General features: G+C 35.1%; 2 protein-coding genes and 1 pseudogene across 2 annotated transcripts; all 3 read left to right on the top strand.

Moving 5' to 3' along the window:
• Positions 1 to 11,446: 11,446 nt before the first annotated feature.
• LOC125827484 (12-oxophytodienoate reductase 1-like) lies at positions 11,447 to 12,616 on the top strand (annotated as a pseudogene).
• Positions 12,617 to 17,353: 4,737 nt separating this feature from the next.
• LOC125827482 (12-oxophytodienoate reductase 1-like) lies at positions 17,354 to 19,598 on the top strand. Its single transcript, XM_049506793.1, has 2 exons — positions 17,354 to 17,714; positions 18,778 to 19,598. Exons 1-2 carry the CDS (start codon positions 17,354 to 17,356, stop codon positions 19,545 to 19,547), a joined length of 1,131 nt encoding a protein of 376 aa, XP_049362750.1. The 3' UTR covers positions 19,548 to 19,598.
• Positions 19,599 to 20,080: 482 nt separating this feature from the next.
• LOC125827444 (uncharacterized) lies at positions 20,081 to 25,538 on the top strand. The gene is made up of 7 exons (XM_049506762.1): positions 20,081 to 20,454; positions 22,381 to 22,477; positions 22,583 to 22,698; positions 23,406 to 23,450; positions 23,699 to 23,724; positions 24,065 to 24,200; positions 25,202 to 25,538. The coding sequence occupies exons 1-7, from the start codon at positions 20,091 to 20,093 to the stop codon at positions 25,300 to 25,302; spliced, it is 885 nt and encodes a 294-aa protein (XP_049362719.1). The 5' UTR covers positions 20,081 to 20,090; the 3' UTR covers positions 25,303 to 25,538.
• Positions 25,539 to 25,934: the final 396 nt, after the last annotated feature.

Genomic DNA, 25,934 nt, shown 5'->3' on the forward strand with positions numbered 1-25,934 from the left:
ATTTCTTATCATTGTCATCATCTTAATGACTGAAGGTCTATCCCCTGAACAAAATAATATTGTATCATCTGCATATGACAGATGGTTTATAGTTGGGCTCCATTTTGGTAGACCATACCCTTTATAATCGTTATCACTGTGTAAGCTGTCTAAACCTCTGGCTAAAACTTCTGCCGCAATGATAAATAGTGTTAGGGACAAAGGATCTCCTTGTTTAAAACCTTTAGAAGACTGAAAGAAACTATTATACTGGCCATTAATGAGGATTGAATACCAATTACTCGAGATGAGTCTTCATACCATATCAATAATTACCTCCGAAAAACTAAACTTTTGCAGCACCTTCGTTAGGAAAATCCAGGACACTCTATTATACGTCTTAGTCATATCTAACTTCACAACCACATTAATATGTTGATTTCTCATGTGAATATCCCCAATTATTTCTTGTGCCAACAATACATTTTCAGTTATGCTCCTTCCTTTAACAAAACCTTATTGGGTAGGAGATATAATCTTAGGTAACACCTCCCTTATTCTATCATGCACCAATCTCGATATAATCTTGTTTATAAAAGAGCTCAAACTAATTGGCCTCATGTCTGAAAAATTGTTAACATCCTCATTCTTTGATAATAAAATCATATTGGTATGAGTAATAAGATTTGGCAGCGTTTTCCCACAAAAAAATGCAATCACTAATCTGGTGATATTAGCTCCTACAATTTCCCAGCAGGACTAAAAGAACAAGCCGGAAAAACCATCTGGTCCACTCACACTCTCTCTATTAAGCTCAAACACCACCCTTTTTATCTCCTTTTGTGTAGGAAGCTTTATCATTTCTTCATTTTCCTCTTCTGTGATCAACTTAGGCATATGTTTCAGCATTGAGTAATCTTGAGATGTCTCATCTGCCTTAAATTGCTCTGAAAAGTAATAGACTGTTGATTGCCCTATTTGCTGGTTTGTTTTCACCATCACCCCGTGCTCATTACATATCTCTGCTAAATGTAACTTTTTCCTTCTTCTTTTAATATAAGAGTGGAAGAATTTAGTGTTTCTATCTCCATCCACAAACCATTTCATTCCCCCATTTTAATTCTAATATTCTTCTTCAATCTTGAGGTATTTTCTCAATTCTGCCTCCATTCTACTCAGCTCCGCCCTATTTTCTACTGCAGAAAAAATCTCCAATTGAGTCTCCTTAACCTTGATCATATCCTCAACAGTAGCAATTTGCTGGAAAATATTACCAAAGACATCCTTACTCCATTAGCTAAAGCTCTTTTTACCCTTTTCAGCTTAGCATGAACCTTCAAAAAAGGGCTACCAGTAAACTCAATCTCTAGTGTTGTTGTACTACTTCCTTGAATTGATGGTGTTTAGTCCAAAAATTCAGAAAACGAAAAGGTTTCACCACTGGTTCTTCTTATGTATCACAAATCATATGAAGAGGAGCATGATTTGATCCCTGTATGATTAAATGATGAACTTCACTGGATGGGAATTCCTCTGTGAAAAAAACATTCAGTAAAATTCTATCCAATCTCTTGAATATGCAAGCTTCCTCTATTCGTCCATTCCATCAAGTATATTTACTCCCTGAAAATTTCACCTCAGTTAACGCACAACTGCTAATACAAAGAGCAAAATCAGTAGCCTCCTGTTGAGTGAATTCAAGGCCTCTCAATTTCTCTTCCTCATTAATAACTACATTAAAATCACCCCAACCATCTAAGGTATCCGCCAATCTTGTGCGATACCTTTTAATTCCTCCCATAATTCTAATCTATCCAACACATTACACCTAACATATACTGATGAAATAATGAAAGACCTATTGTTTTTACAGAATTTCATAGATATGTGTTGTATAGAATCCATAAGCAAAGTACCCTCCCAATCATCCCTCCAGAAGATCCAATTTTTCCCGAAACAGTTGGCTAGGGCATTATTGAAACCTAACTTTCTTTTGTATTGGTCTAACTCTAATAGATCCTGAAAAGGTTCCATTAAAGCTACAAATGAATAGTGATGTCTTCTATTAAGATCCATCAATCTCCCAAAAGAATTTTGAGTGTTAACGAATCTAATATTCCAAAAAATAGCTTTTTCAATCATTTATCACTATTGGAATATTTGTCCTTGCTACTCCTTGTTTTGACTTGAAGCGGAATGGTGGGTCTTTCTCTTTTTGCCTTCAAACTATTCATGTGCCTTGGAGATAAGTCCCCTGCTATACTGATCTGCTGGATATTATAATCCATTTAGTCATCTTCTTCTAATACTTTTCTATGTTGTATTTCTTCCTCTGATTCGTCAATTAGGTTTGGAGCTTCTTTTAGTTGTACCTCTGGATAATTTTTCTTCGTCATTTCATCACTTCTTATTACAATATTATCCTGTTGGTGCTCCTTCTCATGCATACTACCGCCGTCAACAGTAAGGGGAGTATTCACTCCCATGTTGCTAGATATTTCCTCAGATCCCCCATTCTTTAACAATATATACAAATTTTCTGCCCATATGTTAATGTGATTGCCTTATGCCCCTGGTGATGTTCTTTTTTTTTTGTTTTCCAAAGGAACTTTCGACCCATTCTTTGGATGATTCTTTCACTGCGTGTTCACTTTGCCTGTCTGATGCTTGGCCTTTTCCTCCTTTAGAGCTCTCCATCATTTCACCTTCCTTTTCATCTTTCTTTAAAGCTTTAAATTTGTTACCGGTGGGTATTTCCACCTTGGCCCAAACTCTATTTGGCTGCTTTGTCCACCCTCCCTTTTTAGTTTTTGGTTCGTCAAATTTTTTTATCTTCTCCATTTGTTGAGGTGCATTCCTTTCTTCCATCCTATCACTGTCTTTTTCTCGATTATATTTGTTCTTCTTTTCCTCTTTCGCATCTGCTTCCATATTATTCTTCTCCTTCTTTGGATACAATTCTGGATGTTCCACGTAACATTGTTGCTCATCATGTCCTTGTAACATGCATGTCTTACAGTATTTTGGAATGTAGTCATACTTTATTTTCACCCACTTCTCCATTACCTCCCCATTAGTTTTCTTCATGCCTATTTTGATTCTTTTGGGAAATTCTCCGAGCGAATCCACCTCCATTTTTTACTCTAGCACAACTGGGTCTTGTTTGGTTCCTTGTCGCCATGTCAACCTGTAAAGGTTTACCCACTGCCGTTGCCAATGAGAACATCGTTTCTCTACCAAAAAAAATTTGATGAGAGAAATGGAAAGGATATCCAAGCAATGGCTATAGTCCTCTCTTCTTCGGGATCAAACATTGGATCCCACTTCAATGTTCTCATAGGGAAAGAGCAATTCTTTTGTGCAATGTAGAAAGCTGGTTTGGACAGTAAGTGCACATAGTCCTCCATTAAAGTTGCTCGAATGAGGACATGCCTATTGCTAAGCAGCCCAATTTTGCATTCCCCTTTGAGCTCACACTGTTTTGGAATCAGTTTCCTCAAATCTTGAATATCCGGCCATCCATATGAAAATTTTCCAACTACAACATATTCCAAATTTTCATTAATTATCATCTGATTTATTTTCTCCTGCTCCCATAGTATTGTAGGTTCCCCATGTAGGTATGATATTTGCTTCAGCGATATTGGTTTAGTATCGAGTGATATTGGTTTTAGTTTGTCCGCATACGAAATAAAGGGATTTGAAAGTAAAGCGGATTGACCAACCTCAGTGGGAGGTTGGTGTCACGACCCAAGCCTAGGGCCTAGACGTGACCGGCGAATGGGGAACCCGAAGGAACCCCAAACAAGCCTCATAGCGTATCTTACACATCATTGGTCGCGGAAGCAATTAAAATGACCATAAGCGATAAGCATAATCAAGGGGGGGAAATCGGGACTAAGGGAGCAAGAAAAAAGAAGAAGAAATGATACATAAATACCATAGATGAATCAAGCTCAAACATAATACACAACTTGTCCAACACCACCTCTAAACATAGGTACTTTAGCGGGGACCAAGACAAACAACTGGGCTCACCCTCATAGTCAAAACATAACTAAAAGGAAAAGTCTTATACATAGCAAAAGATCATAAGCAACGTCCCCGGAATGGAGGACTCACCAATAACCTTGATAGAAAATCGTATTAGCCACGCGGAGGAGAATGGTCAAGCGGTGCTCCGGTCCCTACATGGTGACATCATGTAGGCATAGAGTATGCGTTAGTACGTTTGAATGTACTAAGTATATGGGGTGCAATGCAATGCAACAAGGGATGGACATCATAGGCAAAATGCATAATCGTACCCGATAGATAGCATATTAATGAGATGATATGTATAATGATGCTTATATAAAAATCATATTTAGTAGGGCATAGTATATGTGTAGTGAGTGACCATCAATATAGTATTTCCAAGGCCTACCACCCCCTTGGAGAGGCGAAAGAGGTACAAACCCCTCAATGTGGTTACCCGGGCCTACCAACCCCCGAGCTAGGGACCAAGGTACAAACCCCTCGATATGGTTATACGGGCCTACTACCCCCCGTACTAGGCAACCAAGGTACAAACCCCTCGATACGGTTATACGGGCCTACTACCCCCCGTACTAGGCAACCAAGGTACAAACCCCTCGATACGGTTATACGGGCCTACTACCCCCCGTACTAGGCAACCAAGGTACCAACCCCTTGATACGGTTACCCGGGCCTACAACCCCCCGAGCTAGGCTTGGTCGACTCACACACTATATAGAGAAAATCATATACATGTATCCATTTCATCATCATTTCAATACTTATATAATCATCCGACTCATAGGACGTACATTGGACCTTCCATTTCATAAGAATTCTATAAATGGCATTTTATCAAACATATGGTGGGCTACTTGTTCATGTAAATAAAATCATGTGTTTCAAGAGTACTAAGTCCAACCAATTTCAAAATCCATATAAAACAGCCCACCAACAGCATACATATATATATACATATATAACAACCTTCATAATTTGATCATGGAGGCATGAAAACCATAAACATCATATAATCATTCCTTTTCATGATAATATATACAAAAATAGACCATAATAGGATGTGTAGTAATAATTCCATAATTCAAGAGTTCATAAATGATCATAAGGACCCATAAACTTGAAGTAAAATAGAGGATAAATGGTTGGACTTGTGGAAAGGAAGGTTTCCACAATCAACCCACATACCTCAACTTTGGAGAATTCTTGATGAAGATTGGAATGGAGAATTGCTTGAGATTGAATCTTGAATCCGGAATTAAAGCTTGGGATCCTTGAATTTGGTTGATGATCTTGGTGGAATTTTTGGAGAGGGTCTAGAGAGAGTTTTTGGATGTTTTGAAGTTAAATGACTAAGTATGGATATGTCCCCTTTAAAGTTGACCTCAAAATCGCAATTTTTGCGATTTTCGAATTTTGATACGGTTGTTCTAAAATTCGGGTTAGACTCATTCCCCACTCAATTTGACCCCCTAAACAAGAATATGAAGTCGGATTTCCGAAATCATGCACGGATTTTGAGATATATGAAAATTACAATTATAGGTGTTTCTGAAGCACATTTTCGGGCATTTTTGGGGTCGTTTCAATATCTCCCCCTTGGGAACATTCGTCCCCGAATGTTAAAGAAACATACATGAGAGACACAAACATGGCAATTTCATCCCACATAAGGATGCAACAATGCACTTACACCTTATTTCAAAAACCTCAACATAATTGTAAAACCACAATGAACCAATTGTCAACTTAAACATGAATGTATGCAATGACATTATCATGTTTAGTGATGTTCAAGGAGAAACTACCTTCTCCTAGTCATAACACACCAACATCAACATTTCTCATGTTCATAGGAGGAACTACCTTCTCCTAGTCATTACATAGTCCATACATCATTAAGCACATATGCAAGTTTCCATGTTCAATAGCACTCTTTCAAGGAGGAACTTCTCAACTCCTTACTAAGACATGCTCATACCTTATTTTCATGAAGTACAATAGATCACTTATAACCAATGCACTACAACATGAGGGAAACAACTCATACAACTCATCTTTCTTCAAAAACACAAGTTTTTATGGAAATGCGCAAACCTCATTAATTCACATAAACATGGGAGGAACTACCTCCTCTACTCTTTAGGAAAGTTTCCACCACATAAGGAGCTACATTCCATTTCATAAGAACACATTCAAGCATGTTCATTTAATTCACATCATCAAGTCAAGTATGCCATATTACACACAATGCACAACTTAAGAGAAAAAAAATCTCCATTTAAAACACACATCATACAACATGAGAGAATAGGACTACTTCTACGAACTCAATATGCATGCAACTAAGACATATTCCGTTTCATTGGAGGAATTTCCTCCTCCAACTCAAATCATGCTTATCATATGATCTTCGGCCAATTATGCAATTACTTCTTAAAAGCACATTTAAACCATTCACCTCATGAATCACATAGGTTACTTACTCTAATTGCCTATCAACATGAGGGGCATGAAACATGAAAACTCATTTTTATCTCAAAACATGAATTCTCAAAAACATACCTTTCATAAGGAAATCATCAGAATATAAAAATCGCACATGACTTCTAAAACATAACATAGGCTCATCTAGGAACTCTTGGTCTCAAGCTAGAATAGGAATGGAAGAAAGAGATGAGGATGTTGGGATTTCAACAAATCATGCTTTTTAAGCACACCATCCCCTCCTTAGGAGGAAGCCCTCACTACAACCCTCAAGAAAACTTTTTCCAAGCACTCCTAAAGACATAACCAAACTCACATTTTGCCATTTTTGCAAAAGTCTATGGTCCTCAACATCTAGCCATACCACCCTTATATGACACAATCAAACACCAAATCCATAATAGGAAGAAATTGTACCCAAATGTCATCCTACTCAACAAGGTGATAACTAGTACACACTCAAGGGCCCCATATTCTTCTAACCATCCGAGCCCTATCATCAATAAAAACACACCAAGTATGCAACCCATCCATACTAAGAGTCACATCAAGGCTTAACATGCCAAGTTTCACTAAGTCAACAAGAGTATTCCTAGGGGAACAAGGTAAGAGATATTCTTCACAAACCCCTTTTTTTTTCTAACTTTAAACCATTAACCGGGGTAAAATCCGAAAAAGGTTCTATTAACTCATCCGGAGAACTCTAAGCCTCATAGCCTCATAAGGCATCATACAAGATAAGGTAGTACCGGAAATCAACATAACACTTACTCTCATATGAAATTACCACATACCGGTACCTTCATCCCAAAAATTCTTCCAAGTCAACCCTAGTAGCATCCTTTTCTAAAGCCGTCACTAGGATATCACTCAAGATCTCATATGAATCTACCAATCCGGGTCTAGATTGCTCCAATTCACTAAACCACATAAGGTGAGAATTCAAGCAAACCTATCTCATAAACATCAAGGACACTCAATAACCTTACCATCTAAGCATATTATCCCGCATTGGGGTAAGCCTAAACTATCTCATTACACAACATGATTCTCAAACCAATGAGGATCTCACTCCTACCCTCTTTTAAAGGAGCTTAATCACTCAACATCTCTAGGTACCACTTAAGAATCACTATTCGTCAAAATCCAACACATCATAAAACTCATAAGGACTAAGTTGAGTTATACTAATCACTCACATATGGCCATAACTAAACCCATGAATATTAAGGACGACACAAAAAAAAAATTCGCGATATTCTCTTTATCAAGTCACGAAAGACAAGTATTACTAAGATTACTCCTACAAGGTTCATCACCTTAGATAACTCCTTTATAAACTCTAGAGGATCTTCCTCTATCTTTGGCCCATGGAATTTCTGCAATTCAATAAAACATAAAACACATACCGGAACCCTTAAGATCCACTACCACTCACTCTTTGAGACTTACGGGTAGACATCCTTTCTTGGTTAAACCTTAGAGGAATTTTGACCAAGAAACCTTTCTCTTTTTCACTAAAGTTGGATTAAGACAACTCTAGACCATGTCAACCCTTATCACCACTTTTAGTGGGGTCTACCAACCAACTATGCCTAGGTATTATCTAAGCACCCTACTTAAGTGACCATACTTAAGATCAATCTTAAAATACAACAACTAACCCTTTGAAGTTGGTCAACACTTATACTTCTTATTCTTCACCTTAACTAGATGGTACATGCAACCCTCAAAGTCAACTTCAAAACACAACATAATCCCGACCTAGGGCATATAATTTATTTTCCCATCTCCACTCTCGGATAGGCTCCTTTGGGAATCAACAATTTGACCATACGGGTTCTACCATCAACTAAACATAACCTCACAATTACCTTGCTAGGTAGGCACACTATCTCCCCCTTTGGAGTAAGCCTACACAAGTTCTTCTAACCAACACAAAGACAATTATGAAGCATTAATCACACAAAATACAACTTCATAATCTATTCCATCAAAGCTCACAAGTCACATAGCCATAATTGGCATTACAACCACTCGCTCCTTCTAGCAAGAACCCTTCAAGTGGTCCAACTTTAAACACCATAAGACAAGGAATAAGAGAGAGAGCTTATAGATCTATGGCACGACTTAGAGAATGAAGAAGTGAAACATTTCCTAAAACGTCTCATAGCCTCCTACTCATAGTTGTGGTGCACAACACAACCATGAATCGGACTCTAATCAACGCGGTGTGTTGGACTCCGAGGATCTATCAACCTAGTGCTCTGATACCAAGTTTGTCACGACCCAAGCCTAGGGCCTAGACGTGACCGGCGAATGGGGAACCCGAAGGAACCCCAAACAAGCCTCATAGCGTATCTTACACATCATTAGTCGCGGAAGCAATTAAAATGACCATAAGCGATAAGCATAATCAAGGGGGGGAAATCGGGACTAAGGGAGCAAGAAAAAAAAAGAAGAAATGATACATAAATACCATAGATGAATCAAGCTCAAACATAATACACAACTTGTCCAACACCACCTCTAAACATAGGTACTTTAGCGGGGACCAAGACAAACAACTGGGCTCACCCTCATAGTCAAAACATAACTAAAAGGAAAAGTCTTATACATAGCAAAAGATCATAAGCAACGTCCCCGGAATGGAGGACTCACCAATAACCTTGATAGAAAATCGTATTAGCCACGCGGAGGAGGATGGTCAAGCGGTGCTCCGGTCCCTACATGGTGACATCATGTAGGCATAGAGTATGCGTTAGTACGTTTGAATGTACTAAGTATATGGGGTGCAATGCAATGCAACAAGGGATGGACATCATAGGCAAAATGCATAATCGTACCCGATAGATAGCATATTAATGAGATGATATGTATAATGATGCTTATATAAAAATCATATTTAGTAGGGCATAGTATATGTGTAGTGAGTGACCATCAATATAGTATTTCCAAGGCCTACCACCCCCTTGGAGAGGCGAAAGAGGTACAAACCCCTCAATGTGGTTACCCGGGCCTACCACCCCCCGAGCTAGGGACCAAGGTACAAACCCCTCGATATGGTTATACGGGCCTACTACCCCCCGTACTAGGCAACCAAGGTACAAACCCCTCGATACGGTTATACGGGCCTACTACCCCCCGTACTAGGCAACCAAGGTACAAACCCCTCGATACGGTTATACGGGCCTACTACCCCCCGTACTAGGCAACCAAGGTACCAACCCCTTGATGCGGTTACCCGGGCCTACAACCCCCCGAGCTAGGCTTGGTCGACTCACACACTATATAGAGAAAATCATATACATGTATCCATTTCATCATCATTTCAATACTTATATAATCATCTGACTCATAGGACGTACATTGGACCTTCCATTTCATAAGAATTCTATAAATGGCATTTTATCAAACATATGGTGGGCTACTTGTTCATGTAAATAAAATCATGTGTTTCAAGAGTACTAAGTCCAACCAATTTCAAAATCCATATAAAACAGCCCACCAACAGCATACATATATATATATACATATATAACAACCTTCATAATTTGATCATGGAGGCATGAAAACCATAAACATCATATAATCATTCTTTTTCATGATAATATACAAAAATAGACCATAATAGGATGTGTAGTAATAATTCCATAATTCAAGAGTTCATAAATGATCATAAGGACCCATAAACTTGAAGTAAAATAGAAGATAAATGGTTGGACTTGTGGAAAGGAAGGTTTCCACAATCAACCCACATACCTCAACTTTGGAGAATTCTTGATGAAGATTGGAATGGAGAATTGCTTGAGATTGAATCTTGAATCCGGAATTAAAGCTTGGGATCCTTGAATTTGGTTGATGATCTTGGTGGAATTTTTGGAGAGGGTTTAGAGAGAGTTTTTGGATGTTTTGAAGTTAAATGACTAAGTATGGATATGTCCCCTTTAAAGTTGACCCTCAAAATCGCAATTTTTGCGATTTTCGAATTTTGATACGGTTGTTCTAAAATTCGAGTTAGACTCATTCCCCACTCAATTTGACCCCCTAAACAAGAATATGAAGTCGGATTTCCGAAATCATGCACGGATTTTGAGATATATGGAAATTACAATTATAGGTGTTTCCGAAGCACATTTTCGGGCATTTTTGGGGTCGTTTCAGTTGGCCACCGGCTGTAGTGGCCATTACCACCGGAAAATATTGAAAAGTAGGGTTGCGATGGCGGAAGGGTTTGCTTCGTATGATCTTCCTGGAATTATTAATCGTGTTTTATTCAACTTTGGGAGTTAATTTTCGTTCATAGGAAAATTAGTTCCTAATCAGTGATCCACATTAATGTATCACTCATTCATTACCACAAAATGTCATATCATATCTTTTAAAGAAAGAATAATTGAAAACTCAGCGATGAATTATTAGTTTCATTTTTAAATTATTGTCAAATTTAAAAACATTTTTTAACTTGACTAATTATATTTAAATACACTCTCGATCTTGCAATATGAGGTAAATACACTCTTAAATTCTTGTAAAGTTTAAAGTTACTTTCAATACTTCTCTCGATTTTTTATTAAGAGTCTCGTGCTTTTAAAAAAGTTTGAGACCACTCGCGCTATGTCATGTTACAGATATCTAAGTTTAGTTAGTCAAGAGGTGTTTTTAATACTTTTTTTTTTAATTTACGCATATTTGATTGGTCAAAATATTTGAAATTTTTTTTTTTCCAGGAAAATAAGCTACTCATTGGAAGTGACTTCCCTAGTAAAAGTAACGAAAATAAATTTTATAAGTGACAATTTAAGTTCATCGTCTCCTTTCCACTCACACAACATTCCTAATCTCAAGCTAGCAGTGTCTAGTATTCACCAAATTTATCCTTAGTTATAAACGTATCCATAATCATTAGAAGCTGATTACAACAAGAAAGTTTACACCACTAACAAAAGCAAGAATTAATGGAAAATAAAGTTGTTGAAGAGAAACAACACATGAATATCCCTCTAATGATCCCTTATAAAATGGGAAACTTTCATTTATCACATAGAGTTGTATTGGCACCATTATCAAGGCAAAGATCTTATGGCAATGTTTTTTTTCAACTACATGCTATACTTTATTACTCACAAAGAACTACAAAAGGTGGCCTTCTAATAGGAGAGGCCATAGTAATTTCTGAAACTGGCATAGGGTATAAAGATGTACCTGGTATATGGACAAATGAGCAAGTAGAGGCTTGGAAACCAATTGTAAATGAAGTTCATGCCAAAGAAGGAATTTTATTTTCCCAAATTTGGCATGTTGGTAGAGTTTCCAGCAAAGGTAAATGATTTTAGACATTTTTTATCAAGTCATATTTGATGCTTTTGAGTGAAATGTATGTATCACTAAAAATGTAACTTTTGTGGAAATTAACTAGAGCTAATTTCTCAAATGATCACTCAACTATTCCTCTTTTATAGATTTTGGAATCGACAAGAAGGGTGACTTTTTGAGATGATAATTTTTAGTTGATAAAATAACCATTCTTAACTGACTCCTTTTCTATAGATTTTGGAATTGAAAAGATCAAGATTGACTTTGTGAGATGATAATTATTAGTAGTTGATAAATCAACCCTTCTTAACAGACTCATTTCTACATATTTTGGAATCGAGAAAAAATATGACTTTCTAATGAAATAATAACTACTAGTTGATAAATCAACCTTTCTTAACTAACTTCCTTTCTACAGATTTTCAGCCCAAGTGCTTTGGGACTTTACATGGTGGAATCGTTGAATAAGTATGATATCGCGTATTGCCACGTAGTTGAGCCTAGGATGAAAACAGCTTGCGAAAAAATTGAATGTTCTAAAAGCCTTATACCTTTGAGGAAGGCATATAAAGGTACTTTTATAGTAGCTGGTGGTTATGATAGAGAAGATGGAAACAGAGTTGTGGTTGAAGATCGAGCTGATCTTGTTTCGTATGAACGTTTATTCATATCTAATCCAAATTTACCAAAGCGATTTGAGCTAAATACTCCTCTTAACAAGTATAATAGAGAGACATTTTATACGCCAGATCATGTTGTTGGCCATACTGATTATCCAATTCTAGAAACCACGACATGATTGGATTCCTTGGTTACTAATGATCAGAAACAACATTGTAATGAATCTATCAAGTTTTATTGAAGAATTATAATTTCAGTTTCTTTTCGTTAAGCCTCAAGTATGGTTGTCACCCATCTTTGAAAATACTTACTATCATGAAATATCAAATTCGAGGACATTGTAGAGGGGTTCAACTATCATGAAATTTCAAATTCGAGGACATTGTAGAGGGGTTCAATTGTGAATATAAAATTTCATGACAATGATTATTTTTTCGATTGTATAGATTGAAATTGTTGAAGCCAATTTTGGTGAAGATTTGTATTACACACTTGAACACAATTCAATTGAAATGAAATATGATGAACCCTTGTCTACATACAACCTCAAAGATGGCTCAATTGTTAAAGTAACATGGTATGTTGATTCACCTTAGTTAAATTTGGATTATAAAGGCTTCTACAAATACTGTATAGTAATACTACATTTAAGTTAAGTATTTTTTAAAAGTTTATGAAGTAAGTCCAAGAATATGATCATGTATTGATGAACATCTTTATTATTATCCTTAGTAACTAGTGATTGGAAACATCATTGTAATGAACCTATCAAGTTCTATTGATTTCTTTTTGTTAAGCCTCATGTAAAAATACAGTTATCACCTGTCTTTAAAAATATTTGCTATCGTGAAATTTCAAATTCTACATGTAAAGTTTCAGGACATTAATGTCAAGGGGGGTTCACTTGTGAAATTTAAATGTTAATTTACTTTCCCTATCTTATAATTCACTTTCTTAACCAATTAAATGTGAATTTTGATGGGGAAATTTCAAATTATGGTTGGAATCAAGGAAGATAAATGCTCACTTACCCTTAACGTAATTGTTGTAAATTTTGATTTTGATGATTGATCGGTCAGATGAACGGATTTGATATCTCTAATAATGTCACGCAAAGTCAAATATTACAGTTGTAAAGCATATCATTTTGCACAGTGGGGTAGGGTGGTAGGGCAGTCTAGCAATAGGACCACGATGTCTTTTTTCCTTCTTGACCAATGAAAAGAGTTAAAGGTTTTAAAGAGTATTTAATACCATTTGCATATGACTTCCAATTTTCATAATCATTAATTCATTAGGTAGTCATTTGGAAATAGTGCGTGTGGGACTTTTTTATTGATTGTGAGCTTTTAGAGAGATTGTGACTATTAAATTAACAAATTAAAAGGGATAATTAAACAAATATAAAATTTAAATTTGCACCACAACAAAATTAAATTTTAAATTTGGATAAAATTTGCCAATTTCAAGGGACTTCGATTTATTTCACCAAAACTTTTGGGTAAAGGGTCTGAAAAATGTTTCAGCTTTGGCCAAAATTATTGTTACGATACCAAACTTTGGAAATGACCTTTTATCCCCCTACACTATTTAATAGTGTATTTTAAAGGTATATATGTGTCCACGTGGACACATTACTATTTAAAATGGTGCAATATTTATGATGTCCACATAGGCACATATATACCTTTAAAATACACTATTAAATAGTACAGGGGTAAAAGGTCATTTCCAAAGTTTGGTATCGTAACAATAATTTTGGCCAAAGTTGAAACATTTTTCAGACCCTTTTCCCAAAAATAATTATATAGTTATTCACCGATAACGATAGGCGATAAGTATTACTACTATTCATAGCAAAACAACAAAAGAGAAGACTTCAAAAATATAGACTTTGCTTCTTATATTTGAGCTCCTCTCTTATCATCTAGTGAGAAATAATACTCTCCGTCTCATATTAGATTGGGTATCTTATTAAAAATATTTGTCTCATATTATCTGATTATTTATTAAATTAGGATATAATTAATTATTTTTTTCTCATTTTCCTGCTATAATTAATTTGATCCTTTGGAGGTCTAAACAAATTTTAAAGATCTAAAATTTCTTTTTCCAAGAGGCTAATCAATATAAACAAAGAGCAAAATAGTAAATTGATCAATTTATTAATAATTTCTTAATTATCATGTAAAATAGAAAATATCAATCTAATACAGGACAAAAGGAGCAGTGAAAAACCAACTATTAGAGTTATTATTGTGACATCGGATCCAATGAAGCTATTTCCTCTAATTTCTTTCTAGCATTTTACGTCCACATTATTGTAGAACTCATTCATTACCACAAAATACATTATCATCTTTCCTATCAAATAAATAAAGACACATAATGGAAAATTTCAGAAAATATTTATATTTAGAAAAAATAATTAGCTCCTAAGTACAAATATAAGGAAAGTAGCTTTTTAAATAAATTTATGAGAAATAAGTTTTATAATTAACGGTTCAAATTTATTGTCTCCTCTCCACCCACCTATATATCCTCCCTAATCCCAGCTAGCACAGGTACCACACCTTGTATGTATTATTCATTGGCACGGATACCACGCCTGATATGAAATATCATCAATTGGCTCGAGTACCACACTTGATACAAGTTGTCATTTGGTTGGATTGTGTCCATTATTCACCAATTTCACCTTTGTTATAAATATATCCATAATCATTACCAACTCATTAACAAGAAAGCTTACACCACTAGCAAGAATTAATGGAAAATAAAGTTGTTGAAGAGAAACAATACATGAATATCCCTCTAATGACCCCTCTAACCCGAGTGCTTTGGGACTTTACATGGTGGAATCGTTGATTAAGTATGATATCGCGTATTGCCACGTAGTTGAGCCTAGGATGAAAACAGCTTGCGAAAAAATTAAATGTTCTGAAAGCCTTGTATAGTAGAGAGACATTTTATACGTATCTAATTCAGATTTACCAAAGCGATTTGAGCTAAATGCCCCTCTTAACAAGTATAATAGAGAGACATTTTATACGTCAGATCCTGTTGTTGGTTATACTGATTATCCAATTCTAGAAACCACGACATGATTGGATATCCCTGGTAACTAGTGATCAGAAACAACATTGTAATGTATCTATCAAGTTCTATTGAAGAAATATAATTTCAGTTTCTTTTTGTTAAGCCTTTAGTATAGTTGTCACCCGTCTTTAAAAATACTAATTACTATCATGAAATTTCAAATTTGAGGACATTGTTGAGGGGTTATGACTATTTTTTCTATCGTATAGATTGAAAAATACTAATATGCTTCGTGAAAATTGGGCCCTCCCTCTAATAGTTAGCCCATGACCTTCTATTTTAGTTCAATGAAAATATTGTTAGATGTTAGGTGGTGTTATGTAATATATTCGTGGTGATAAAAAGTTATAACAGAAAAATATCACAAATCTTTTAAAAAGAAATGAAGATTTGAATGATGAGAATGTTTGGTGTGTAAGAGGAGAATGGTAGAGTAGTAGACACATTATCCAGCGAGTTTTGAACTGTGCGTCATTAACTTTTAAAGTTTCTTTTTTTTAGCTGACATGGTGGGTTATTATTTTTAAGTGAAGAGTTGAATAATGTGAATGTTTGGTGGTTAAGAGGAGAAGGGTAGAGCAGCAGACACATCATCCATCGAATTTTGAACGGTCTGTTATTGACTTTCAAAGATTTTTTTTTAGGTGACATTATGGGTTATCATTTTTAAGATTTTTCCTCCTCGCCTTTTTATAGTATTTTTTGTGATCTACTTACAAGCAATACTTTTGTGAAAAACTACTTAATTAGACAAATATTCTTATCATATTACTAAATCCCTATATACTTTAAAATAATTGCATATCCCTCTCCTCCCCTTTCTCTCGCTTACTCTCTCCATCCTTTTTTGCTCGGTTATAGTATGTATTATGCATATTTTAATTTGATACTAGATTCATGTATCTATGCACAAATACATTGTATATCAATACATATGTTTGATATCATATATACATATATTTGAATCATATACATGTATTTATGTACAAATATATTTATTATTAGATAACAAATTTATTGATACCAGATATACGCAAGGATGAAATTAATATCAAATATGCTGAATGAATATAATGCATGTTTGGGTAAAATGCACTTGAAGATACATATATTTGAATCAATATTTTTTGATAGAAAATATAATTAATAAAAACTATTATTTCAACTACTTTTATACCCTTAGAGAAATAATAAGATTGAAAAGTCAATTATACATCGTTAATTTATCCTTTTATATGTTACTTCAAAAATTGAACCACCATAAGTCAATACTTGTCCAATTCAATCAAGCTATTTGTTCTAATTTATTTCTATCAAACATTTTACGTCCGCATTATTTTCCACTCTTATTCATTACCATAAATACCTTATCATCTTCTCTGTACAAAATAGAGACGTTTGTGTGTTTGGTACGCAAAACATTTTTGAGAATTATATTTTTCAATTTTCGCATGTCTGGTTAGTTAAATTATTTTCTCTATGAAAATAAATTTCTCAAAAATAAGAAAAATAATTTCTCTATTAAAGTAAAAAAAACAAAAAACAAATAAGTTTATAAGTGACAATTCAAGTTTATTGTCTTCTCCATACCAGTGTTGAACCCTCACTGCCCACCCCATCCCGCCTACAAATTAATTGAGATAATATATATATCTTTACTTTATATTTTGACACTCTTTAATAAAAATTCTGACTCCGCCATTGTTCATATGGTGGATGGAGAAAGAAAAAAATAGTCTCTTATACACCAATTTCTCCTTTGTTATCTATAAATATATCCATAATTATTTCAAAGATTATACTATGACCAAAAAAAATGGAAAATAAAGTTGTTGAAGAGAAAGAAGTAGACATGATCCCTCTAATGACCCCTTATAAGATGGGAAACTTTGAGTTATGTCATAGAGTTGTATTGGCACCATTATCAAGGCAAAGATCTTATGGCAATATTCCTCAACCACATGCTATACTTTACTACTCACAAAGAACTACAAAAGGTGGTCTTCTAATAGGAGAGGCCACAGTAATTTCTGAGACTGGTATAGGGTGCAATGATATACCTGGTTTATGGACAAAGGAGCAAGTAGAGGCTTGGAAACCAATTGTAAATGCAGTTCATGCTAAAGGAGGAATCTTCTTTTCCCAAATTTGGCATGCTGGTAGAGTTTCCAACAAAGGTAAATGATCACATAATCACTTGACATAGTCTTTAAATTTTGATTTTGGGCCTCATTTTATTTTTTATTCACACCAAAATATCATTTTAAAAATATCGAATCGAAGTAGAAAAAACAAAACATAATCGAACCGAATTAATTTGATTCGGTATTCGATGCACACTTTTTCAAAATCAAAAACCTAATCGAAATTTGATAAAATTGAACCGTAGAACCAAACACACACCCTTGTATTTCCTAAAAGAATACACAGTAAAACCTCACTAAATTAATATAGGTGGGACCATGAAATATTATTATTTTATAGAGATATTATTTAATCAATTACTTAATATTTATTAATTTAAAGAGTGTTTCAACACCGCAAAATTCGTATGATGATGAAATCTCAGAGATATTATTATTTTATAGAGATATTATTTTAATCATGATTAATGATCTCGATCGGTTACCGCAATAAAATGGACGTTAATAATTTGTTGGATGGGTGAAAATGAAACATGTTCATAGGTTCAGAGCTTAGAAGAAATTGTGGATACCATTAAAAAAAATATTGATGATAAAGTAGAAGATGATACAATATCTTTGGAACAAGTTACGATCAGGAAACACTTATTACATTTAGAATTCTTCACAATTTTATGGTACAGTTCAAAAAGACAACACAAAAACTTTTGGATGCAATAAGAAAAGTTAGAGATGAGCTTCAACAATAGTTAAATTTTAACAAACAAATAGAACACAATAGAATCATGTTTCACTAAATTATCTTAGATATATTTGTACTTTTAACGAATTATTAATTTATAATACTAATGGGACCATATATTTATATAGGGGTCTTCAGAAAATATATTATCTTATCATCTTATCTAAATGAGTGATTTTTTCCATTGGCCCAAGTCGGAATCGGAGAAAAATATTATCTTAAAAAGGTTAAATTAACTGAGTATTAATTTAGTGAGGTTTTATTGTACTTGTAATAACGCTCGAAAGAGAGTGATCGATCTCACACCCAAAGCCATGATTTCTCTGTTGTCTTTCTCCTAACACTTTTCTACAGATTTTCAGCCCAATGGACAGGATCCTATCTCCTGCACAGACAAACTATTAGCACCTCAAATTCTTTCCAATGGCATAGATGTTGCACACTTTACACCACCACGACGGTTAACAACAAATGAAATTCCTCAAATTGTGAACGAATTTCGACTTACTGCTAGAAATGCAATTGAAGCTGGATTTGATGGGGTTGAGATCCACGGTGCTCATGGCTATCTCATCGATCAGTTTATGAAAGATCAAGTTAATGATCGAAGTGATAAATATGGAGGGTCTTTAGAGAATCGTTGTAGATTTGCACTAGAAATAGTTGAAGCAGTTGCAAATGAGATAGGATCTGACCGAGTTGGTATAAGGATTTCCCCATTTGCAAATTATAATGAATCAGGAGACACCAACCCTAGTGCTTTGGGACTTTACATGGTGGAATCGTTGAACAAGTATGATATCGCGTATTGCCACGTAGTTGAGCCTAGGATGAAAACAGCTTGCGAAAAAATTGAATGTGGTGAAAGCCTTGTACCTTTGAGGAAGGCATATAAAGGTACTTTTATAGTAGCTGGTGGTTACGATAGAGAAGATGGAAACAGAGTTGTGGTTGAAGATCGAGCTGATCTTGTTGCGTATGGACGTTTATTCATATCCAATCCAAATTTACCAAAGCGATTTGAGCTAAATGCACCTCTCAACAAGTATAATAGAGAGACATTCTATACATCAGATCCTGTTATTGGCTATACCGATTATCCAATGCTAGAAACCATGACATGATAAAAAGTGATCTATTAATAATAAGGATCACTAAGATTTTCTGCACTTAAATTTTGTTTTCATCTTATTTAATACTCATTTTGGTTTCCATGTTGATGAGGTAGTTGGAAAATTGGTCTCGCGTGATGACACGAGACTTAACTCCAAAAGATAGTTCATGAGAAAAGAATTATTCAAATCTGTACGTGAGTCCATTTCTCAACCAATGTAGGATTCTAATTGACTCTAACATCCCTCTTCACCTCAAGTCCAACTGAAGTGTGCACCAAAAGTCCGAACAGAAGAAACTTGACTTTCATATCATATAAAAATATAACACCCGATCCTTATAACTTATTTAAGACAATTAACACACAGACAAATATGATCCTTTTTCGTATTCAAATATTTCATCACAAAATACTACCATATCTAATTTGCTAATATTATTATCAATTTTAATATATATTTTTTTTTCTAACCAAACATCAAAAATTATTTTGAAAAAACAGAGAAGAAAACTATAGTGACCGATATCGGCATTATAGCCCATTATCCCCAAACATGATATCGGCATTTCGAAATACTCTTTTCTCTCATTACTTGTTAAACCCTAAACCCTTCTTCCCACTCATTCTCATTTCTACCCAAAATTTCTCCATTCCCAATTCCACCTTTGTCTCTTCGACTTCTTCACTCTGCAAAGCTCGTTCTCACTCTACATTTCTCTCTACTCTAATGGCGGGTGGTGATTTCCTCAATCCTTCGTCGGACAAACTGGAGAAACAGTTTGAAGACTTCCGCCATCATTTGGAGGAATCGGGGAATATCCGGGAACGGATACGAGCTGTCGCGACGGAGATAGATTCAGTTACTCGGCTCATTTATGCTAGCCTTCTTCTCGTTCATCAGTCTCGCCCTGTTGCTGGTATTTCAAAAAATCAAAATTAGTACTTTATTTATTGCGTTTTTGTAATGTTAGATGTAATTTTAACTCTGAATAACCTTCACAGTTTCAGAATTTCAATTTCTTTATATTATTCACATCTTATTACAGTATGTTTGTAGGTTGAGTTTTGAAATGTTTGTGCTGCATTTTATTTGCTTTAAGATTAGTTGTGCCTATGTATGGATAAGATGCTTTTAGTTTGAGTATATTTGTAGCATGGACATCAGGAGCAAGTGAAGATTAAAATATTTATCTGAAAGTGTGTAAATGTCTTAGGAATTGTCTATTTTCACACTGATTGAGTGATGTTGTTGGTGAGCTGAGGGCATGAAGCACTTCACATTTGAAAGAATGCAAATCTCACACAATTTTAAAAATTCTGAACTCAAATCATTTGAAAGAGCTAAGATAAAATGTAATGAAATTAATTACTTCTATGATTACCTGCTTAGTAGCATGGCCATATATAGTTTGAAAAAATGTTAGCTTTTGGTTTTAGAATTTCCTCCATGCAAGTTCATACTTGAATAATAAGATAAATCAAATTCTTTGAACCATTGGTTTTTCATCTGCAGTATCATCTCTATTAGTTAACGAAGCCGAATTTTCTTTTAAAAGATAACCGTAATGTGACTTTCGAGAGAAGAGGAAAAACAGCAACATAAACTAAGAAACACAAGTTGGTGGGAATTGCCGGAAGAAACACGGGGAGGGTAACTGAGCTTTGAGGACACTGATGGGGAAGGGAAAAGGCGAGGATAAAGGGTGATGCAAAAGAGAAGGTCATTCTTTGACTTACTTAAATAAGAGGGAGAATATGTCATTATGCCATAACTATGATCCAAGCGCACATAATCACCCCAAAAAAGAAGGAAAAAGACTATCAAATGCGAGATTGCTCTTATCCGCATTCTTAGTTATCCAACTAACTATGAGTCTATGACCCCTAGAGCTGTACAGGGAATAAAAAGACCCCTAAACTCTAAAGCAGTACAGAACATCCATTCTTAAGATTGTAGGAATTAGAACTGAATCGATGAAAGGAAATGATATTTCTCTTTACTTAGCATGCATAAAGCCAATCAATATGTAATATAGGTAAGTGCTTATAACAATATTCATACAGGTTTCATCATAAATTGTATCAGTAGTGAACAATTCAAAATATTACTTTCCCTGACTCATTGGGAATCAAACTGTATAGGAGTTCATAGAGATATAAATGATAGTTTCTTTAAAAAGAAAAAGTTCAAACTAGTTAGAATAAGAGAAAAAGTATCTTCCCTGTGCCCCACAGGGCTTTGGTCTAGTGGTAAGAGATCCCATGATGTGTGGGTTAGGTCCACATCATAGGCTTGAACCTGACTATGGACAAAATGTTTGGTATTTAAATGGAGAAGGATAGAGCAGAGGGCGCAATATTCATCGAGTTTCAAATTGTGCGCCATTGGCTCTCGGAGATTTCTCGGTTATTAAAAAACGAAAAAAAAGAAGAGAAAAGTACCTGCACTGTGGTAGTCTATAATCTGCATCCACTCAAATCACTAACCAAGAGCTCTACTCTTCAAATTTTCTGTTAATAACTTCCAAAAATACAATTCACGATAATTGCATTAGCTGGTATGTAAGTGGAGAAGGGTAGAGGGGCGGGCCCATTATCCACCGAGTTTAGAAGGTTGTGATTGGTCCAAAGGGCGGGTCACAGACGGATTTCTCGGTTATCAATAATAAAATAAAAAAAAAATATATATATATATATAATTTTACTAGTTCATGGAAAGGAAATTCAGAAAAGAAATGTCTAGACAACTTTTCTAGTTTTCTTGCAGTTGTTATTATTAGCATATATTTCCTTTTTGACATGTGGCATAGTGTAATATTGTTCTGTTCTCTATGCTGCAACAGAGGTTATCGAGAAGGCTAAGTCTCAGATTGGAGTGCTGAAGGAACTTTACAGTCGGCTTGCAGAAATTGTACATGAATGCCCTGGTCAGTATTACCGGTGAGTATACTTGGAACCATTACCCTTTTTACTTGATTTGTCAATATTAGATTATTTTATTGTTTCCTTTCAGCCCTTGTAATTGTGCATTTTTTTGTGGATTAGGTATCATGGTGATTGGAAGAGTGAAACCCAAACCGTGGTCTCATTGCTTGCTTTTATGCATTGGTTAGAAACAGGGACTCTTGTTCTGCACAGTGAAGTTGAAGAGAAACTTGGGTGTAAGTTTTTCTCTGTTTATTATATTTCCTTTTCCCAAGAAGTCCTTGGATATTTTCTAGGGCAAAAGGCGTTGGTATTTTTTAGTATAACATAATTATTTAATACTCTACACTAGTTGCATCAGGTGCAGGCCTGCAGCATTTTGTTTTTCTTGTGATGTTTAGCTGTTCTCATATTTGGAGTGCCAATCTTTCATTTGAATTGCCAATATTGTTTCTTTGTACCCCATGGCGCTCGAAGGGAACTTCATTTTTCTCAATATCTTTCCCTATCTTAGAATTTACTTTCTTAACCAATTTAATGTGAATTCAAATGATATATCTTTGAACATTTAGAGTTACCTTTCTTTATGGGGGATTGATTCAGAACTTCTATATTTGAATTCTCTGACAGCAAATGCTAATGAGGGTGCCCCTTCTCAAAAAAATAAAATGCTAATGAGGGAGTGTCAACCTCTTAAAAGCAAAAGCCAATTGAAAACTGAAAGCAAAAATAATCTCTTAAAATGGCTGCTTCTGCAGAAAAATTCTTCCTTGCCTGTGGATGTGAATAGACTCTTAGATATTCAAACTGAAAATCATGTTGATTTGTTTTTTTAAAAAAAACATTATGTTTAGTTCTATCAGTTTTGATCTCTGTGTTTAACTTTTGGTTGGATTAGAGAATATTTTAAGTTTTTAACTTTTCATACTTGTCTACTTTGTAGTGACACCAACAGAATTTGGACTTGATGTTGATGACTATCTTATTGGTGAGTGTCTCTAGTTTTCCAGAAATATGTGGTATAAAACTTGCTCTTTTTCTTTTTTGATGGGTAAACTTCTTGTTATTCTATTGGAAATGTTTCAAGGATAATTAAAGAGTAGGAGATTATTTGGTTCTGTTGGTTTGAGGCTCTAGTCTACCACAAGTTTAAGGAATTCATTATGCATATGCAGCCATTGTTGTATTGTTTGATTCAATTTTTTGGAGGTGCTAATACTTTTTTTTTTCTGGCAGGTATTTGTTTCATGTCCAATGAGTTGGTAAGCACAAAAACTAGAACCCAGAATATATTTGATTTTCTGTTTTATATGACTAACTTAATCTTGGTAGCTCTGTCATGGTTTTGACTCAAAGCTCCGCTTGTGTGAAAATTAATGTATAGAGGAATATGCCTAAGGTGGTCTTCAGTTCTTTCTTCTCATGTGGTAATCCATGAATTTAAAGCATTTCTGGAAGTTGGTTTTGGCTAGCTGTGAATATGTCATAATGCTATTGATATGCAAAATTTTCAAGCAATGGATTCTTAGCCAAACTAATTAGAAAGAGCTATTGATAATATCTGTTATTGGATTGATGAATCATGTGGTAATGGTGTTGCAGCCTAGATATGTGGTGAACCAAGTGACAGCTGGGGATTATGATTGCCCACGGAAGGTTTTGAAGTTCTTGACAGATCTTCATGCAGCATTTCGCATGCTTAATCTCAGAAATGATTTCTTGCGCAAAAAGTTTGATGGTGAGCTTGCAATTCCATATAAATTAGATTGTCCTTCTCCTTGATTTATAGATAAGATCCTTATAAATTGCATATTTAGATCACTAAGATTTCAAAGTATCTTCAGTTAAATTTGCTCTTGTAACGTGTGAAATGAAACACGAAGCAGAATATTATTAAATCTGAAACAATAAAATCTCGTCTTGTTTGAGCAACAACATGTGTACGCAGACCTTAACCCCCCCACCCCCCACCCCCACCTTGGACGTAGAGAAGCTGTTTTCGATACATCCTCAGCTCGATGTAGGGTAACTTTGTGGTTTAAATCAAAACTGGAGGACTTGACGAGAGAGAATTAAAATATAAGTACTGCCGGTCTGAAGAAGAAAAAGAATATCAGACAAATTGTCCAACGTGCATAAATTGTGTATATTTTTTTACCAACCATAGAAAGAGGTAAAATAAATGCATTATTTTCCAAAACCAGTCGGTCTAACTTTTCCAGCTTGAGCAATAAACTAATTTTCATATGGACATAAGGTGAATTTTTTACTGTTTCACTAAAGAGGGTAATTAGTAAATAGCATTGAAGCTAGACCGATCATCTTCACCTCCCAAAAAAGTATCTTCCACAATAAAGCAGTGCGTGAATGCATGTTAGAACTAGGCCTGATCAATCCAGAATTTTAGGTTGCTGCCCTTGATCATATGACAGAATGTGCATTATTCCTTTTTCTTTTCCTGGCTGAAGGACCACTGAATTCTCCCACCTTTCTTCGACTCTATGTAAGGCAAGAAGCTACCTAATATACACATTGACTTTATCTCTAAGAAGAGTGCATTCATTCTCTATGCAAGTAATCATAACTTGTATTTTTCCTTTTTCTCTGGGTTTCCCTTTAGATTAAATGTTCTTGGATTTATGATTTTGAATCAAAATGGGTTCTTGGTTTTAGTGCTTCTTCTATTTGACTTTCTGAATCATGTTTTTCTATGAAGTTGAAGTCTGTTGTTTTGTGCAGGAATGAAATATGACCTGAGGAAAGTTGAAGAAGTATTTTATGATGTAAAAATCAGAGGCTTGGCTGCTAATGGAGACTCAGCTGGAGAAAAACAGGCTTGAATATCTATCTGTGAACTGACAACATTTAAAATAGTATTTTGTGTTTGTATTTGAGTAAGTTCAAGAATGGGTAGTGGCTCTGTTCCAGTTTTAGTTTCTCCTGTAATGCCACAATGCAGGTTCTGCTGATACTGTCAATGAAACAGGAAAGAGTTGAACTCTATGCTATTCCTTTTGCTAATGTGATAATTGTAAATTTCATCCCCAAAAAAAGGTTTTTTAATCTCTTGTCAAAATTATAATATTGTGTAAGAAAATTGTTTAGTATTGGAAGATATTGTGGGCTGGGTGCCAGATAAGAAAATACACGTGCAATGCAATTGTACAGAGTCTGTCTAATCAAATCATTGCTAGAAGTTAGCCCTCTTTGCAATATAATGTTGTGATCTCCTCCCCGTGGGCTTTTGGTGGTAGGTCCCTAACTTCATGTGCTCTACATCCCTACTTAATCAATGTTTCAATCCAACCCCCCCCCCCCCTTTCCCCCCAAGGTGATTTACAAGAATGACTTGGATGTGGGTGGTTTTGAACTTTTTTCCTTTGGTTTTCCGTTGGGTGTCTGCTAATCACATAGGAGCCTGGTTAAATTCGGATTCGCATTAGGATGGTCTACATTGGGGGGTAAAGCACTC

The sequence above is a fragment of the Solanum verrucosum genome, unplaced genomic scaffold (assembly GCF_900185275.1).
Source record: "Solanum verrucosum unplaced genomic scaffold, falcon-dt-bn FXZP01000138.1, whole genome shotgun sequence".
Classification (NCBI taxonomy): domain Eukaryota; kingdom Viridiplantae; phylum Streptophyta; class Magnoliopsida; order Solanales; family Solanaceae; genus Solanum; species Solanum verrucosum.

Bases quoted from the DNA above. Each gene is read 5' to 3' on its own strand.
- LOC125827482 (XM_049506793.1), top strand. From the start codon at position 17,354: ATGGAAAATAAAGTTGTTGAAGAGAAAGAAGTAGACATGATCCCTCTA. The intron at 17,715-18,777 runs GTAAATGATCAC...ACTTTTCTACAG, and splicing joins TGGTAGAGTTTCCAACAAAG to ATTTTCAGCCCAATGGACAG.
- LOC125827444 (XM_049506762.1), top strand. From the start codon at position 20,091: ATGATATCGGCATTTCGAAATACTCTTTTCTCTCATTACTTGTTAAAC. The intron at 20,455-22,380 runs GTATTTCAAAAA...ATGCTGCAACAG, and splicing joins TCAGTCTCGCCCTGTTGCTG to AGGTTATCGAGAAGGCTAAG. The intron at 23,451-23,698 runs GTGAGTGTCTCT...TTTTTCTGGCAG, and splicing joins TGTTGATGACTATCTTATTG to GTATTTGTTTCATGTCCAAT.